The sequence below is a fragment of the Pocillopora damicornis genome, chromosome 11 (genome assembly GCF_964200805.1).
Source record: "Pocillopora damicornis chromosome 11, jaPocDami1.2, whole genome shotgun sequence".
Taxonomy (NCBI): domain Eukaryota; kingdom Metazoa; phylum Cnidaria; class Anthozoa; order Scleractinia; family Pocilloporidae; genus Pocillopora; species Pocillopora damicornis.
In genome coordinates, this window is record NC_142680.1 from 19,451,480 (window position 1) to 19,467,426 (window position 15,947).

Here is a 15,947-nt window from a genome sequence, read left to right on the forward strand (position 1 = left end):
GATTGAAGCAAAAAAAAAAAACAACATGTATCCCAAGTTCTCTGATTCTGTGACATGTGTAAACGTTTTCCATCTCTTTTTTACACGGGACATATTTTTTACTCGCCTTCTCTATACGCAACTAAATGTGAACCGCGTAATTCCGACGATTTTTCTTCACCAGGACCTTTCGTCCTAAATACCAGGTGACCTTCATTATCTAAGTAATGAAGAACTTCAAAGTAGTAGGCTCTTCCTTCGGTGAGGTTTACTGACATCTCAGATCTGAATTAAGAGCATTATTTAACATAAGAAAAAGTATTACATGTAATTTATTAATAGATCGTAGCGGAGAATGTAAATATTTGAGTTTACTTCTGAGTATTATAAATATGCGGTGCTTGGTAAAAGCCACAGCGATGACTCATGACTTTCATTGAGAAAATACTCAATCTGTTACGGTCACCATTTTTCTAAACGCGAACCTCCAAGAAAACCAACGCTTGAGCAGTTGCAAAGTGGGAGGGCGGTTTGGGTGATGTGGAATGGGGTGGGGTGGTGAGTTGTTTTGTCACTAGTATCTAGTTCCCGTGCGGCAATCAGAAGTTACTGACTTACTTGATAAATTGTTGTATTGACATTCCAACGCTGGAATTTCCTCCAATCAAGTGAGTTGAGCTATTGTCCCCAAATTCCATGAGAAACCATTCACAGGCCTCTTTGCACGAGAAATGAAGTTCATATTCCCCCGTCATGGAACACACAAAGAAGGCTCGCCAGCGTCGACCGGCGCTCTTGCCGTTTGTTTTTAAAGTTGAAGACGTTGGAGCCACAACCTTGCTAGAATCGGGTTTTATATGTTCCAATATGGCCAACTTTACGTCCTCTAACGAATCTATGCTGAAATTATCGCTATCAATCCATTTTTCATTTAAGATCCCTTTAGTGGCTGTTCATCCAAGAAAACAAATACGAAAACAATATGATCATGTTTAGGCTTGGTCACTGAAGATGTTAGACATTTCTAAAAAAATTGGGACACATGGTCAGGGGTGAAGTTAATTGAGACTTGACTAAACAAACACTCCATTGCAAAAACGTAGACACTTGAAAAGCATGATCCATGAATGATGAAACCCAACGGCTTCATGGGAAAGGATCGCAAACTTACATAATCAAAGCTTTAAACTTTTATCAGGAACAATTGAGTAAGATAAAAAATCGAAAAATTTAAGAAATAATTGAGAAAAATATATTTTATAATAAATAATATATATCCTTTCTGGAAAGAGCGGACAGCTTCGGTCATTCACTACTTGCAACTATGTATAATAAGCAATTACTCGATAAGGTTGAGCATAATATCATAAATTATCAATGTCGAGGTCTTAGTTATCTGCCAAAGCCGAAGGCTGAGATAGATAATACAGTTACTAGGTTTGATAATTCATGATATCATGAAAAAACTAAATTCAGCAACTGTTTTATTTCACATTTTTGACCTTCTAAAAAAATTTAAGAACGCTACAAACTCTCTGAGTTTGCAAAAGTTTGAGAACATTACACGGACGAGGGACTTGGAGACTATGCAGACTTTGAACTCGACATGATAACCCAGTATCTGCAGCAGATATTGGGTTATAACAACTGTATGCTCTCGAACAATCCAAGTTTTCACAGTAAGTTATACATATAACAAATTTGGTTACCATGTACATATGTATCCTTAAACCCATTGGGTCTCATCGCTCACTTTTTTGCGATCGAGTGTATAAACTAATGAATGATAATACGATCATCTGATGCTACAGGTATGCAATTGTTATAAAAATGAATATCCTGATGTAAAGATACCTACAATTTGGTAAACATGAGACGTTATAGAATGCATAACAGCTTGGTCCATTTAATACCAACATAAACACCACCTGAAAACAAATATAATTTTCTTTTGACTCTGTTGAATTTTAGCATAAATCCACCAGCGGTCTATCATAAATGCTATAATCTGATCGACAAACAAAATTGAACAATTTAGTAGTATCAACTGAGTCGATAACGTGAATTAGCCATCGTGAAGAGTTTCAAAGCTTACGCTTCGAGCCTTAGACCTTCGTCATTCCCTCTGACGAAGGGCAAACGTTCGAAACATCGGCTTTGAAACTCTTTACGGTGTCAACTCGTTAATGATACTAAATTACCCTGTTATACTCTCCCACCGACGCAGCACCACAGTTTTTTAAGAAACTTACTCCTTTAAACAAAATCGAGCCTGTCTTGTTACTAAGGTTTATACAACTAGACAGTAGATTTATATAAAAATGATCAGATTATTCGCTCTTGATTTCCTTCCGTGGGGTTGATTCGAGCTTGGCCTTTATTAGCTATTGTGCGATCGAAATCTCGAGCATATAATCTAATTTTTAAATAATCATTCTAATGTCAGTAGAAAGTCCATTGTTAAACTAACACCCAGCAGAAATATTACTTGTTAAATTACTTATAATATCATTGGAAAGGCAAATTACAGCTGCTCGTTGCTTAGTGATGTCTTTCCGATTTTTTGCATAATCATTGTACATATTTTCTCGAAGCTTTTGTAAACAAAGAATTAAAACCTCTGAGATGAAAAACTCTGAAATGTGGTGTTACTTAGAAAATTAAAACTTTTTCAACACCGTCATACTCTATAAAACTGAGATTCATTTTGACTTCCTATTCACCGACTTGTATAAAACTAATACACAAGGTTTGTGTTTCTGCTACGTGGAAGTTTCCTTTTCAAGTATTTAATAAACGCAAAAAAAGAAAACTTACCAGAATCGCAAGGTCTTTCATGGCATTCCCCCTTCAACACTTTTCAGCTTTTAGATATTAGTGTCCAGCGAGTTTTTTTACAAGTCTTGACATATATATTACTACGCTGATACGACAGAGAAAGGAGTTAAAAATTCCAGAATTTGGTTTTTGATTCAAAATATTTAACTGCGCTTGAATTAGAATATTTTGTCCCCTTTCAACTTACTTGTTTTGCTGGCCTAGAACTCAAATGATATTGTTTCAAATCAAATATTGACATCTAGATAATAGGATATCCTCATTGCATCTTCATTTGTCATCCGACTTCACTTAAATATTTATGATTCTGTTATTCCCGCTCTTTGAAAGCACTGTTATAAAAATAGTTTGTTGTTATAGAAAAATTGAGAACAATACAACTTCAACTGTGAAGAAAATTAAAATTTTACAATCTTCATTGTTTTTCAGTTTTCTTTTAATACTTTTGTTTGGATCAACAAATTTCTTCAGGGTGTAGCGGACAAATCTCTTTATTTCCTTTTAGTTTTTGCGAAAAAAATTGTTTCAATTCTAAAACTTATAGAAGCAGAAAGAAACCTAACTTTACTAAACCTGCTGTTAGTCGAAGAAAGATCTTCACGACCCGTGCCAGACCTTTCTGGCGCACTTTCGTCATCTTCGGCTCCAGACTTTCAATGCCCGCATGTTTTAAAATTCAAGATGGCTGCTAAAGAATACATTTCTCTTGTGACAATAATTTCAAGGTAAAATTATATTTCAGACTCCATTTGTCTCTAATTTAATATGTATCTCTTTCGGTGCAGCTTGCCTCGAGTCTAACTTAATTTGTAAATTTTATCTTAAGTAAATAAATACTTGCAGCGGTTGTAAAATCCGACCCGGCGTAATTTGAAATTCTAATTTTACCAGAGGAATCAAGTATTATTTATTTAGTTGTCTCTTTTAATCTGTCGCCAAATAGAACCTTGACACTTCGTCAACGTGAAGGTTTCAATAGCTTTAAAACTCGTGTAGTGATAATTACCAACGAAATATTCATCAAGAAGGTTCTGAAAAGGACGAATGCGTATTTTATCTCCCAGTCAGATGTGCATTGTAGCTCATCAGGAGCCTTTTGAGTTCGATAATTAGTTTCTGAATTTTTATCAGTGTCGGTTTTGTACCATCTCTAAGCAACTGAAATTAATGCAAGGTATAAAGCTTTATCATATGTAAATACAGTTAATGACTAACACCTCACATTTTGGCGACTTTTTTGGCATTTTTTAAGTGCGCCAAGTTTTAAAAGCTCCTATCACGTTTCTCGGAAAATATCAATAAAATTAAGAATTTTAAAAAAAGTGGAAAAGTATTTTCAAACCCGAACATGCACCGATAAAATTTTTAAAGTGGAGATAAACTACCATTTATTATGAAAGATTGATGGACCCAAATGTCTTATTTCTATTATTCCTCTTTGAACTTCGTGTGGCAAATACTAGGAAAAGAAACAGGAAACATCATACTAATCTTGAATAAAACTACCATCATGGTTTTCATTATGATTAGCGGAAAACACAGGGAAGGTAAATTCATCCAGCAGAAAGTCGAATCCGCTTTTCCAAGAGGCGCATACAGAAGTAATTAACACAAAATAAATTTGAATCAATCGTAGCTTCTACAATTGAACAAACAGATTACAGATAGAACTGAAAAACATATATAGCGTTTGTCAATATCTTTGACAAATGAGCTTTTCCTGGGCAGCTTGAAAGGGTTGTTAGCTTTCATTGAAAAAACATCTGCTTCACGTTAATGGGTGTTTTGAACATTTAAAATTCATCCGACAATAACACTTGGCCAGTTTAACGTCGGTTACCATGATGAGAAATCATTAAAAACACGGGGAACGGTTCTTTTGTAATGGATGATTACATAGCCACAAAAGTTAGCGTTTCTGTAAGAAATGCTATCAGCGTTAATTCTACCAAAAGCCACCAGCTTGAAAAGCAGGTCAGAAACTTGGAGGCCGAAAGAGATATGCGTCTGTTAAATTTGCAAATGAAGAAAGACGAAATGTTTCTCAGCTCCCCGACTTCTCAGCGGAGGAAGATTCTGGTCAAGTCTCCCAGCGTTACTGACGGCTTAAGAGCCGGAACACCATCTTCACAACAAGAGATTTTAGATCTAAACACAGGTTTAAGCAAAGAAGACGAAGTTAATAGGCTTCAAAAAGCCCACAGTCTTCCACCACTGCATTTAGATCGAGCTGGGATTGTGGCGACGCCGCCGCGGATTAGGAAAGCTAGAAATCTTCGCCCTGGATCTTCCCTGATCCCTGCTTCTCCCTCCCGTCTCGTGGAATCACCGAAACCGGAACACAAACTTTTAACAAGACAGTCGAGTTCGCCGCAAATGCTGTCAGGCTCTAATTCAACGACAAACGAGAACGAAGCACGGCGTGAAGAAAATTTGGAAAGTAAACAACAGTTTTCACCCAGGTTACAGCGAGCAAATCTTGTCGATTCATCTGTCCCGTTGAATTCACCTACCAGCCCGAAAGCTTTTAACTTTGATCTACCGAATAATCTTTCTCAGATCCCTCGACGACCTGCTACGGCTGCTTCTTTCAGAGATAGCGCCAGCAACAGCAGCGAAGTTCATCGAGGGTTGATATTGCTGCCTGTTTCTTCATCGAAAGAGCAAACAAAGAATAAGGAACAGAAAAAGGGCAGCGTTTTTAATCGGCTTTATTCCAGCACTAAGAAACGGGATCGAAAACGGATAGGCTTGGATGATACAGCGCCTCAAGCACTCCATCTTCCGAACGGGAAATTGAATGCGAAGTTAGAAACGAGACGACGGTCGGTATCGCTGTCAGATTTATCCGAAATCTGCGACAAACTGAAAACGTGTCGTTATTTGAGATCGAATAGTCAAAATGAAGACTTCAAATACGTCTGAACTTTCAATATAAGCAATTCATTTCATTAATGCATGTACCACAATTTCGCTTTCGCAACCCAAGCAGAAGTTACACCTCAAGTTATGTTTTTAAAGAATACAATTTTTTTTAAAACCAAAACGAACTTTTTCAAATATAAAAATCGATTTTGCTATAATTTCGCTTTTTCGGACAAATTGTATAGAACTCGATGAGACAAACACTGGAGTGAAATTTCACCCCTTTGACCTTAGTCCTGTCTTAATCACTACCAGCAAACAAGCCCGTCAAGCTTTGTGTTTTGTCAATTAAACCTTCGAGCACTTCATTTTAATCTATTGTTTATAGATTGTTATCCTTCTATCGAACTCTCTAATTATAAACACTATAATTGAAATGATAGACTATTCATGTAAAAGACAATGAAATATTAAATTCAGTGATAAATACATTGTTAACTTCGAGGAGGTCCGGTTTAAAATCAGCGGCAGAAGGTTTTCCAATTACATTCAGTACCTGTTCGTATTATTTTTTTTTTCGCGCTTTTCGAGAAATGAGCAGATATGATTGACAGATTACCCTCCATATGATTGGTTTCAAAGTGTTTGCATATCAAAGGCATGTTTACACAAGCGGATGCAAGTATAATCCTTTTGTAATAATATTTGAACAAAATGACCTTTACATCAAAAACATGAAAAGGAAGAAATTTGGCGGAGTAGATAACTTGACAGGCTCGTGTCGAATAAAAATAGTGAGCACCTTTTCTTAAGAAATGTATATTTACAACTCAAGTTTTGCCGTAAGACTCAATCAACCATGAGCCGAGGTGCGACTCAATCAACCATGATGAAAACCAATTTGAAGTGCTCCGCTGTAAAGGAGAGAAAAATAAACAATTAGAAATGGAGAACAAAGGAAATTTAGGTTTATTAGTGAAACAAGAGCAGTTAGAATTTATTTTGTCTTACCATTGCTGTTCAATACGCCTGAGTTTGCAACCTCAATGTCGCACGGAGAGGGTTGGTGTATTTATTGAGATCACAAGTCAGCCATTCTTCCCTAATTTAAAATCCTTGCTGAAAATTCAAACTGATCATGTCTGAGTCTTCACATGAAAATTTCATCTTTGACGGGGCTTATCAAGTATCCCATATCTAATCTCGAACCCAGATCCTTCCGTGTAACTGTAACTAAAATCGCTTGGTCGTGATGGACTAAATCGATAGCTGACACATTGACAAGCTGACTAACTGATTTGCTGACAAGTGGAATTGTGGAATAGCGGACCAGCAGACTTGCAATAATTGTCTTAATGAGTAGACAATCAAAACATCGCTGCTTTTAAACTTTTAATGCGCTCTCATTGATATTTCATGAAAGTTTCCAACACTTGTTGGTGAGATTCACTTGTTATTTATCAAACTTCCTATTACAGACCAGGTTATTTATATAACAGTTTGTGTAGTTTCTCAGAAATTAGGGCGTAAAACAACACACGTTCCAGACCTCAACTTGTTCCGCAAACTTCTGCTCTCTTATTTATCGGTTTATTTATTTGTTTATTTGCAAGTCATAGATATCCTAGATTGTCCAAAGCTTTCTTTAACAAGCGTTTAAGTGTAACCGACTGAATTGCATCGAAGTACATGTATTACTGAAAATTTATTAACTACATCTTTCTGTATCTTTATGCAAATTTTGAATTTATGGAATTACAATCGTTTTCTTTACGCTTCATTTCCAGCTTGATCAACAAAACAAACGAACAAAAAGATAATTAACAAGTAGCATTCACATAGTTTTCTTATCATGCAGGGAAGTCCAAAGGGTGTTCTATGTAAACAAGGGCTAACTTTAATTATTTTATTATTCTACCGGGGGTCTGAGTTTAAAGTCACTACAGCAAAGACGTCATGACGAATCGACATTAGTTTCATGGCTGCACCCTCGTTCCTTCCGGGCAAGTGGCGCTCGCTATGCTCTTTCCATTTTTCTTGCCGATAGCTTTTATTTTTCCTACTGATACATATTTTTACTTACGTATTATTTTATCTGTTAATATTCTTTCCTTGTCCTTGTCCTCCAATCCCTCAGATTGCAATGGATTCTAGCATGAATGGCCACTTACCTCAAGAGAGATCTGGTGATGAAGAAGTACCTTTAATACTTTTGAGTTCAGACCTTGATCGCCGCCAGCGAGCCAAAGCACTGAGTCAGCTGTCACCAGTCGCAAGGCAGTAATGTCTATGACATAGGACATGATGAGGTATCCGTAACTATGACAACGACGTCTAAACAAAAAATGTACTTTTCTTTTCTACTTTCGTGTGCATGCACTAAAATGGGAAATAAGATAAATAATTTAAAGTCATGAAGGAGTCATCTCCACGGATCTATTCTACAACCTGAACGAATCTTAAATTAGGGACATCTTGCAGTCAGGACGTCAACGCCAAGGGAGACATCGAATAAATAAATGAATTGATATTTTTAGAATTTCGCGAATGGCTGGACTTGTTAATTTTCTCGAGAGGGAGCAGAGTTGAGTTTCAAATAAAAACTTTCGCTATCATGCTCAGAATACGCAAATTTTGGTGATTTCACATCACCTGGGTTAGCAGATGCCTTCTTTGCAAGTCTTTCCTCGACAATTCTCCAACTTTAAGAACTGCTGTCCGTTTCTGTAAATAAGCCTTGGGAACAGGTCGAGATCAAATTTTTTTAACGGAAAGGCCTTTAGCATAAAGCAGCCATAGAATTTCGCCTCCATTTCTTTGTACTAAAGCCTTGGTTTTATTGTTTTTGCTTTGTTTTGTTATTTGTTTATTTATTTGTTTATCTGCTATGTTGTTCTGAAGATATTAATCTGTTGGATAAGTTAGGAAGAAGTCCACTTCACAATGCCATATTGGGACGTCACGTGAGGATCATGGAGATGCTCTTTGGGGCTGGGGCCAAAATATATCTTCTGGATGAGAGCCAAGATTCACCGCTTCACACCGCAGTTCGAACTGGAGACGAGAACTTTGTCGGAGTACGTCTTGTCACTTTATAAGTCGATCAGTCAAACAAAGCACAATCAAATCAAATCAGTTAATTAAACACAAGGCAGATGGGTTAATTTTAAATTGCTTAATCAGTAAAGCCTACCTCGATTTACGATTAAAATTTCAGACTTTACTCCGAGTTGGTCGATGTGATGCAAACATCAGAGGACATAGTTCAGGAACCGCTCTTCACATCGCTGCTGATATAGACAAAGTGACCATATGCAGGATATTGGTTAGTATTATTAATTATCTCACACATATTGAACGAACGACTGTGAAAATACATCGTTTGTCCAATCAGAAACACGAGCCATAGTACTTCATAAAAGAGGGCAACAAATGGCCTCCAATCTTTGAAATGTGTCGGTCAGCAGCACGAATGAAATTAAAGCATCATACTATGGAAAGAACATGGACGATTTTTAAATTTTTTTTCATGCGCTGCACTCGTTTGTTTTTTAGATGCATCGAAACTCGTGAATAAAAATCGCTCGGGTGCATTTTTCATGGAATAATCTCTATTTCTCCCTTACATTTTTCTTTTATGAAAGCCCTTCTACAATGACGCACACCTTGCGGACCTAAATATTTAAACGTTTTATCCTCTCTGCTTGAGAGGGACTTTAAAGAATCGATGGCAATGTTTGAGAAGAAGTCAGTCTCCCTGATCTGTTTGTCCAGGCAAGTCAACTTCTCGAAGCGAATAAGATTTTTTTAATATTCGACGAGCTATCTCAAAAAAAAACTCACCATCTTTCTTATTGTGCGTATAAAGTTGATGAAGGTATTTTGGACGTCTCGAGCCTGACCCTGACAGTACAAAGTCTTCAATTATGTCCTAAAGTTTAGTTTTTAAAAATTTTAAATCGTCATGCTTCAGGTTGTACAACTTTGTCTGGACAGCGGGGCCATCATTCGGCAACCAAAGGTAGAGTATATGTTATCCCACAATTAGCCATGAAAATCTGAAAAACACTTAGGAACAGGCAGAATCTAGATACTACTGAAGAAAAGCGAACCGTTGATGTACATCCTAATATGCAGTATAATTTTTACTAAAACATGTTTAAACGTAATTAATTGATGCGAATGTGTACTAAAACAACGTCGGGTCGACGGACCGGGCGAACTTATTACGCATTACGCTGACGTCACGGTAAAAGATGTAGATCTACGACCATGTGTCAGAGTGGCTGTTGGACATACATCTACTATGGAGCTGTTACTACAGGTAGCTGAGTCACTATCAGTATGAAAGAATCTTTTCTCGACAGTATATAATAGAAAAAACATGATTTTGACAAAACGACAGGAAACGCGCAGAAGTTTCTCCTTGGAGGGGAACTGTTGAAAAATTATTCTTAAAACATGCATACTGTTTAAGGTATTTAATGACTATGAAAGACCATATATTAGCCTCCCTCTCAGGCCTATTAGAAACGTAACGTCTGAATGAGAAGGAGGAAAATTAATGGATTTGTGGTAGCATTACAAGAGGGTGCTCTCAGTGGCAAATCATAAAAATGAAAAAAAAATCAACCTGATCCAATCAAACTGAATAAGATGATCAAACATGATGCCTTCAAGTTTGAGAAAACCCGCTGTAGATTCTATTCTATAGAATTCTCAGCGGTGGAAACCTACTTATGATCTGCTTGATTCTAAGATGATGTCTCCGTCGTTTTGAGAATTCAACAATATTTTGAAAAACATGCAGAGCGAGTCTTGTTCTTCTTTCAATATAGAAACGAGAGGCCTACCCGCTAGTAACTGAGAAGGACATCACAGGCTTCACGCCAGTCTATTACGCCGCCAAGTATGGTCACTTTCGGGTAAAGGATATAAATATATAAAATATTACAATAATATGACAGGTAAATTCGAGCGATCAGAGACCTCATGCACATCTCTATCGTACATGCTGATATGTGTGTATTCGCATTGAAGTATCGCGAACAAACTCCTTCTTTTAAAACATCTCAACTACCATAGTGAAATAGAATTAAAACAATTGGTTCTTAAGTTAGCTTGCACTTTGCTTTTTGCAATTGGGAACTTAGTGAAAGTTCTCTCTACTGCGCCTCCAGCAACTTTTAAGCATGTTCATGGTTTCCTTAGAGGTAACGTCAGTCACTATTAATTCGAATGTTTTGAATTCAATAGAACATTTTATTGTTCATGGAACGAAACAAGGCAGCTACTAGTGTGACATCAGATGAAATGGATACAGCTCTCCATGGCGCTGCCAGGCAAAATATCAAATGGGATGCTTTTAGCTCAGGAAACTTTCATCCCCAACCCCCCGCCCACACCCTCCCTCCCCGCTGTATTTCTTCAAGTCAGGTAATTTAGTGTTAACAACTGAGTTGAAAACGTAAATTAGCCACCGCAAAGCGTAAAAAAGCTGACTTTTCGAGCGTTAGCCCTTCGTCAGAGCGTCGTTCGTCTATCGCTGTGACGAAGGGCTAACGCTCGAAACGTCAGCTTTTTTATCCTTTACGGTGGCTAATTTGCGTTTTCAACTCAGTTGTTAACGCTAAATTACCTGCTATACTCTCCCACCGACGCAGCACCACAGTTTCTTTAGAAACTTACCCCTTTCTTCAAGTCAGCCAGACAGTTTGCTGGTACCCGTTAAAATCCCCAGGTGGAGAGATTGACAGACAGTCAGATTGAATGTTTGATCCAAGTTTGTTTTCATCTTCAGATACGGCTGGAAAGAAATTGTCGAGGTAGTGCTGACAGATCGCAAAACTCGCTCCACAAACTTGAAAGACAACCAAGGAAAAACATCTCTACAGTTCGCATGCGCAGAAGGCCATGATAGAGTGGTCGAGCTTTTGATTAAGCTTGGCGCTTGTGTGGAAAAAGTAAGGTTTCAGATAACGAGAAATCTGCTCTTTTTTTTTTTCGAATAACACGAGTGCAGGGAACCTTTCGATAAAATCTTTGCATCCTCGCCTGTGTAATCCTCGCATGTCGGGGAGAGGTCATGGGAAGGGAGAAGTTCCAAGAGACAAATGGCTCCCTCTATTATAGCAACTTAATTAAAATGATCTGTAATGACAAGGCTACGTATACTGAGCACAACTTTTAAAATCACCTGGCATGCTTCCAAATTCCATCAAGAAGCTACTGTAAGATCCTATCCTAAAAAGTATCCGCCTTCCGCGTCCGTCATGAGTCCAAAAGTGCAGCGAAACCACAGAAAAACTGAGAAAACATCAGTAACTGAAGCAAGAACACTTTCGAAAGTATTGCCTGAAAATCATTCGTGAAATATCTCTGCTGAGTTTATACGACACATATTGTTCACACGGGATCGCCTCCGAAGGTTTTGGTTTTGAACGTTGTCTTTGGAAAAAGCAGAAAGACGGAGGCAGAGAGAGTACAGTTGGCGAAAGACGAGGGTATACTTATGTTTATATATTTGGTAATTTCATGTGATGCATTAACTGGCGCAGGAGCGCTGCATCAACAAAAATGAAGCTTTAATTTTAACCCTGCAAAATGCTAGGTTTATCTGTGATACACTTTTAGGGATCACAATGACAGAACAGCTCTACATATTGCAGCCATGAGGGGCTCCAAGCGTTGTGTGTAGTACATTTTACAAAATCATCCTCAGTGTATTAATCTCTTCGACAAGAATCAGGTACGTAGCTCTCAGAAGTAACAAAAACTTAACATCCCGAAAGTTTCAACCGATAAAAGGAGCCGAAAAGGTCTTTGCTGCTGGAGCGTAACATCTCTGAAGTCTTGCGCTTGTTCATCCCCGGAAACCATCACACCCTTCCCCCCCCCCACCACCCTCCACCTAAATGGACATTAAAGAGTTTTTGCCACAGTGAATGTCTAGTGAGTCCAAAGGAATCTCTGTAGTTTTATATTATTATTAATGCCATCCCCACAGAATGTTACCCTTTCACATTTCTTTCTTATTTCACTTTCTGCTGTGGATTCCGTGGCAATCCATATAATTTTCTTAATTATATCCTTTCAAAGCGAGTAAGAGATCGGGTAAGTTTTGAGCTTTCTATTTTGAAATAGAGAAAGATGTTTTTTTCTCAGTCCCGCATACGTGAAAAGACGAAAAAACATATTTTTGTATATTCTTTCATTTGTTTTTGACAGAAGAAAATCTCGATATTCTCATCTTACACAATGGAAAAATAAAACAACGCAAGAATAAACCAAGGAAACTTATTTCCTGTCCATTCCAGACGTGAAGTAGCAGATGTTTTACTCAGGGAATCCGGATCCCATATTATTTCCCTCCACAGAGGCGTCTAAGCTCAATCCTGAAGATAAGAAAAACAAAACGAAAAAGCAAAAATGATGTATTGAAGGGGAATTTTTGTCCTCTATTTAATTCACAGCTCATAATTTGATAGCTTTGCCTCTCTCACAGTACTGTACTAAAGTACTGTAAAAAAAATCTTCAAGTTTCCCATTTTGATCTCTTCCGATCGGTTTACTGATATATTTCAGAGTTTTTCTGCGATATCTCGCTATCTAGTGCCCTCAAAAAAAAATTCCACAGCGATTTGTAGTAGATCAAGAAATATGTCATCGTGATATATCGTCCTTAGTAAATATCGCGTCAGTAGTATATCATCTAATCAAAGATTCATCACTGATCCCCGTCATCAATGAATCATTTAACATAACAGGTGTAAGTGTTACTTGTCATGGCAGTTTTATGATAAATCTGCACATGTCTAAAAGAACAAAGAGACACACATACCATGAAATGGAGCTTTGGCGGATGTCTTTAGATAAAATTTGCCGGTTGGCTTCGTTTTGTCGGCGCCATATCCCATAGACGGGCACTCACCGACGCAAGCCGTGGTCTTTCCGTTCTCACAGTTTTTGTAATCATTGCAAGGATATGCTTCCCAGCTGAGGGGATTTTCCACTGATGCAGTGTAGTATCTCCAAGCCCTCTGATGGTCACACTTCACTGTCTTAGTGAATGCTAAAGATATAAAGCCATTTTCGAATAAGCTCCGAAAATTTTCAGTGGTTTAATCTACCATGTTCTGAGGTTGTCTCAAACAATACGTTCGTCGCCTAAATCTTTCTGACCCTGATGAAATATGCTCATGTTTCCAAGTTCGAACAACGTAGTCCAAAGCATTTGTATTCCATGTACATATTACTGCAAGGCTAAGTGTTTCGATTTTAATCACACTTGTAGTTAAACCTACCTAACATAGCCATATGTCGAAGGCAACCAGGCTGATCAATGCCTCCGTTCGGAAAAAAGTCCGCGTGACCGGCCTCATCGCGCATACCAAAACCGACAAAACCGCTGCTCGTGTGCATGTCGGTGTGTATAACGTCAACGTATTCAGCATCACTTGGGTCCAGGCGGAAGCGAGGATCAGCAATGCCGTCAAAAGCAGGACCAGCTGGGTCCAGTCCTTGAGAGGAAAGAATGGTTAAACCTGCACTGGGCCATATCAGCCGGATCTCATTCTAGTTTCTTTTTTTAAGAATGGAGCTAATTCCGCAGCTCGCCCTGGATGGAATGCTGCTAGGCGATTGCTAGGCACTAAGGTGGCAGAAACTCGCTCATCAAAGATCAGAAAAAAAATCTTTCATGATGTGAAAAGCCTTACACCGGATGACACTAAAATATTTTGGATCGAAATTTGCTCGTCTCTATAACCTGATTGCTTATCGTTTAGGAACACAGAGAACAAAATAGCTCTTTCTCAACCGTGCACTGCATTTCACAAGCTTCTATGTCTCCTCCATTGTACCCCTTTATACTCCTGGTTAAAGAAAGACTCTGAGAGAAAATTGTCTTTTCCAAAAACACATCAGAATGGCTTACCCAGGTCTCCAACCCCGGACCTCCAATCTATACTTTATAATTGTGTTTCTTTACCTGTAATACGACCAAGTGTCATTCGAGCTTTCTCCTTTAAATACTTCCCGGCAAACCCTGCGGTTTGTCCACCAAGGCTAAATCCCACAATATAGAACATTTTAGCCGAGTCAGGTGACCCTGAAGCGCTCTTAATCAAGAACCTTATCAGCTCTGCTACCTGAGCCCCAACGAGCTGGGTATTGCCTACAGATTGTCCATAGAGTGTTTTTGCTCCTCCAGACCAGTCCACCAAAATCACATTGCAGTCTTCTCGTCGTAAAAGGGCATCTTTCATTTCAACGACCCAGTCCTTGGTTGATTTTCCTAGATTTTATAAAAAATGTTGAAAAATTTGGTAGTTGAAATCTCATCTGTACATATACTTTATTTTCATCGTAAAACGCATCAAGGGCCTGTAAACATCCTGTTTCGGACATAAGAGATTTTAAAAAGAGCGTAAGCCAATCATGGCCCCCTTCCTCGGTGCTTGAGCCGCAAACAGGCACTCACCTCTCCAGCCGTGAATCACGAAGATTGTTCGCCGCGCGATGTCAAATTTTGGGGCCTTCAATTTATCTGCATCATAATCATTTACTCTTCCACGCCCGTTCCTGGTGTACATGTCAAATGTTGTGCCAACAACACTTGGCTCTTGTGGCAGACTAGGTTTAATCGGAATCAGGCCCCACCGAACATTGGGTTGTTTATTGAAGCAGCCGTACTTTTCATAGCAGATTTTCGAAGGGCTATTAAATAGGAAACCTGTAAATTGGAAAAATTTTAAAAAAATTACCTGTAAGTTGTCAATTTGTTCCTCTCATTATTTGCTCCAATCTACGAGAGGAAAAAACGACAAAGAAAGAGAACTCTTACGTCTGACTGGGGTTTCCGTCTGATTCTTTGCAGCCCAGGAAAAAACTCTAAACTCGACCACTGTCAGTAAGCCAGCGAAGACACGCAAACTAAGTGCATTCATCCTCACTGGATCTCCCACAAAAAGGAATAATCGTTCTTGGCTTCTACGTCTTTTTAGCCTTAAAACAGTTTTGCGCTGGAAGCTCTTTTATTCACGTCTGATTTGTATGAGCTCATTTATTAGCCGCAGGTGTTGTCTGAACCATTACCTGGTTTTCATTATGATAACACAATACTTTACCAGGGGCGGTCAACAACCTGCAACCCTTCTTTTCTTCTGTTCCAGAACACTGCGCTGCATCTGGCCGCCATTCATGGTCACACACACACGTTGTGTTATGTTTGCTGTCGCATTCTGAAAAGCAAATCCACATGAATA

General features: G+C 38.4%; 4 protein-coding genes across 4 annotated transcripts; 2 read left to right on the forward strand and 2 right to left on the reverse strand.

Moving 5' to 3' along the window:
- Positions 1-98: 98 nt before the first annotated feature.
- LOC149038025 (uncharacterized) lies at positions 99-1,999 on the reverse strand. The gene is made up of 3 exons (XM_089186425.1): positions 1,838-1,999; positions 598-928; positions 99-264 (listed from the first exon to the last, which is right to left on the reverse strand). The coding sequence occupies exons 1-3, from the start codon at positions 1,896-1,898 to the stop codon at positions 99-101; spliced, it is 558 nt and encodes a 185-aa protein (XP_089042551.1). The 5' UTR covers positions 1,899-1,999.
- A 419-nt stretch (positions 2,000-2,418) lies between these two features.
- LOC113679506 (transient receptor potential cation channel subfamily A member 1-like) lies at positions 2,419-12,430 on the forward strand. The gene is made up of 11 exons (XM_089186426.1): positions 2,419-2,424; positions 2,636-2,803; positions 7,820-7,954; positions 8,511-8,759; positions 8,900-9,007; positions 9,656-9,703; positions 9,881-10,006; positions 10,521-10,607; positions 10,939-11,024; positions 11,483-11,645; positions 12,316-12,430. The coding sequence occupies exons 1-11, from the start codon at positions 2,419-2,421 to the stop codon at positions 12,325-12,327; spliced, it is 1,188 nt and encodes a 395-aa protein (XP_089042552.1). The 3' UTR covers positions 12,328-12,430.
- Positions 4,316-6,628, forward strand: LOC113679505 (uncharacterized). Its single transcript, XM_027196475.2, has one exon. The coding sequence runs from the start codon at positions 4,702-4,704 to the stop codon at positions 5,740-5,742; it is 1,041 nt and encodes a 346-aa protein (XP_027052276.2). The 5' UTR covers positions 4,316-4,701; the 3' UTR covers positions 5,743-6,628.
- Positions 12,431-12,877: 447 nt separating the features above from the next.
- LOC113679515 (pancreatic triacylglycerol lipase) lies at positions 12,878-15,756 on the reverse strand. The gene is made up of 6 exons (XM_089186694.1): positions 15,527-15,756; positions 15,164-15,415; positions 14,672-14,977; positions 13,986-14,201; positions 13,523-13,753; positions 12,878-13,076 (listed from the first exon to the last, which is right to left on the reverse strand). The coding sequence occupies exons 1-6, from the start codon at positions 15,627-15,629 to the stop codon at positions 13,018-13,020; spliced, it is 1,167 nt and encodes a 388-aa protein (XP_089042820.1). The 5' UTR covers positions 15,630-15,756; the 3' UTR covers positions 12,878-13,017.
- Between the last annotated feature and the right edge of the window lie 191 nt (positions 15,757-15,947).

What these genes read in the sequence shown, in the direction of transcription:
- LOC149038025 (XM_089186425.1), bottom strand. Translation starts at nt 1,898, where the DNA reads ATGTTGGTATTAAATGGACCAAGCTGTTATGCATTCTATAACGTCTCA. An exon ending in CGTCTCATGTTTACCAAATT is followed by an intron (nt 929 to 1,837) that starts GTAGGTATCTTT and finishes TTGGATGAACAG; the next exon opens with CCACTAAAGGGATCTTAAAT. An exon ending in TCAATACAACAATTTATCAA is followed by an intron (nt 265 to 597) that starts GTAAGTCAGTAA and finishes CTCTTAATTCAG; the next exon opens with ATCTGAGATGTCAGTAAACC.
- LOC113679506 (XM_089186426.1), top strand. An exon ending in TGACCATATGCAGGATATTG is followed by an intron (nt 9,008 to 9,655) that starts GTTAGTATTATT and finishes GTCATGCTTCAG; the next exon opens with GTTGTACAACTTTGTCTGGA. An exon ending in CCATCATTCGGCAACCAAAG is followed by an intron (nt 9,704 to 9,880) that starts GTAGAGTATATG and finishes GTACTAAAACAA; the next exon opens with CGTCGGGTCGACGGACCGGG.
- LOC113679505 (XM_027196475.2), top strand. Translation starts at nt 4,702, where the DNA reads ATGGATGATTACATAGCCACAAAAGTTAGCGTTTCTGTAAGAAATGCT.
- LOC113679515 (XM_089186694.1), bottom strand. Translation starts at nt 15,629, where the DNA reads ATGAATGCACTTAGTTTGCGTGTCTTCGCTGGCTTACTGACAGTGGTC. An exon ending in CGTGATTCACGGCTGGAGAG is followed by an intron (nt 14,978 to 15,163) that starts GTGAGTGCCTGT and finishes TATAAAATCTAG; the next exon opens with GAAAATCAACCAAGGACTGG. An exon ending in TCGACATATGGCTATGTTAG is followed by an intron (nt 13,754 to 13,985) that starts GTAGGTTTAACT and finishes TTATATCTTTAG; the next exon opens with CATTCACTAAGACAGTGAAG.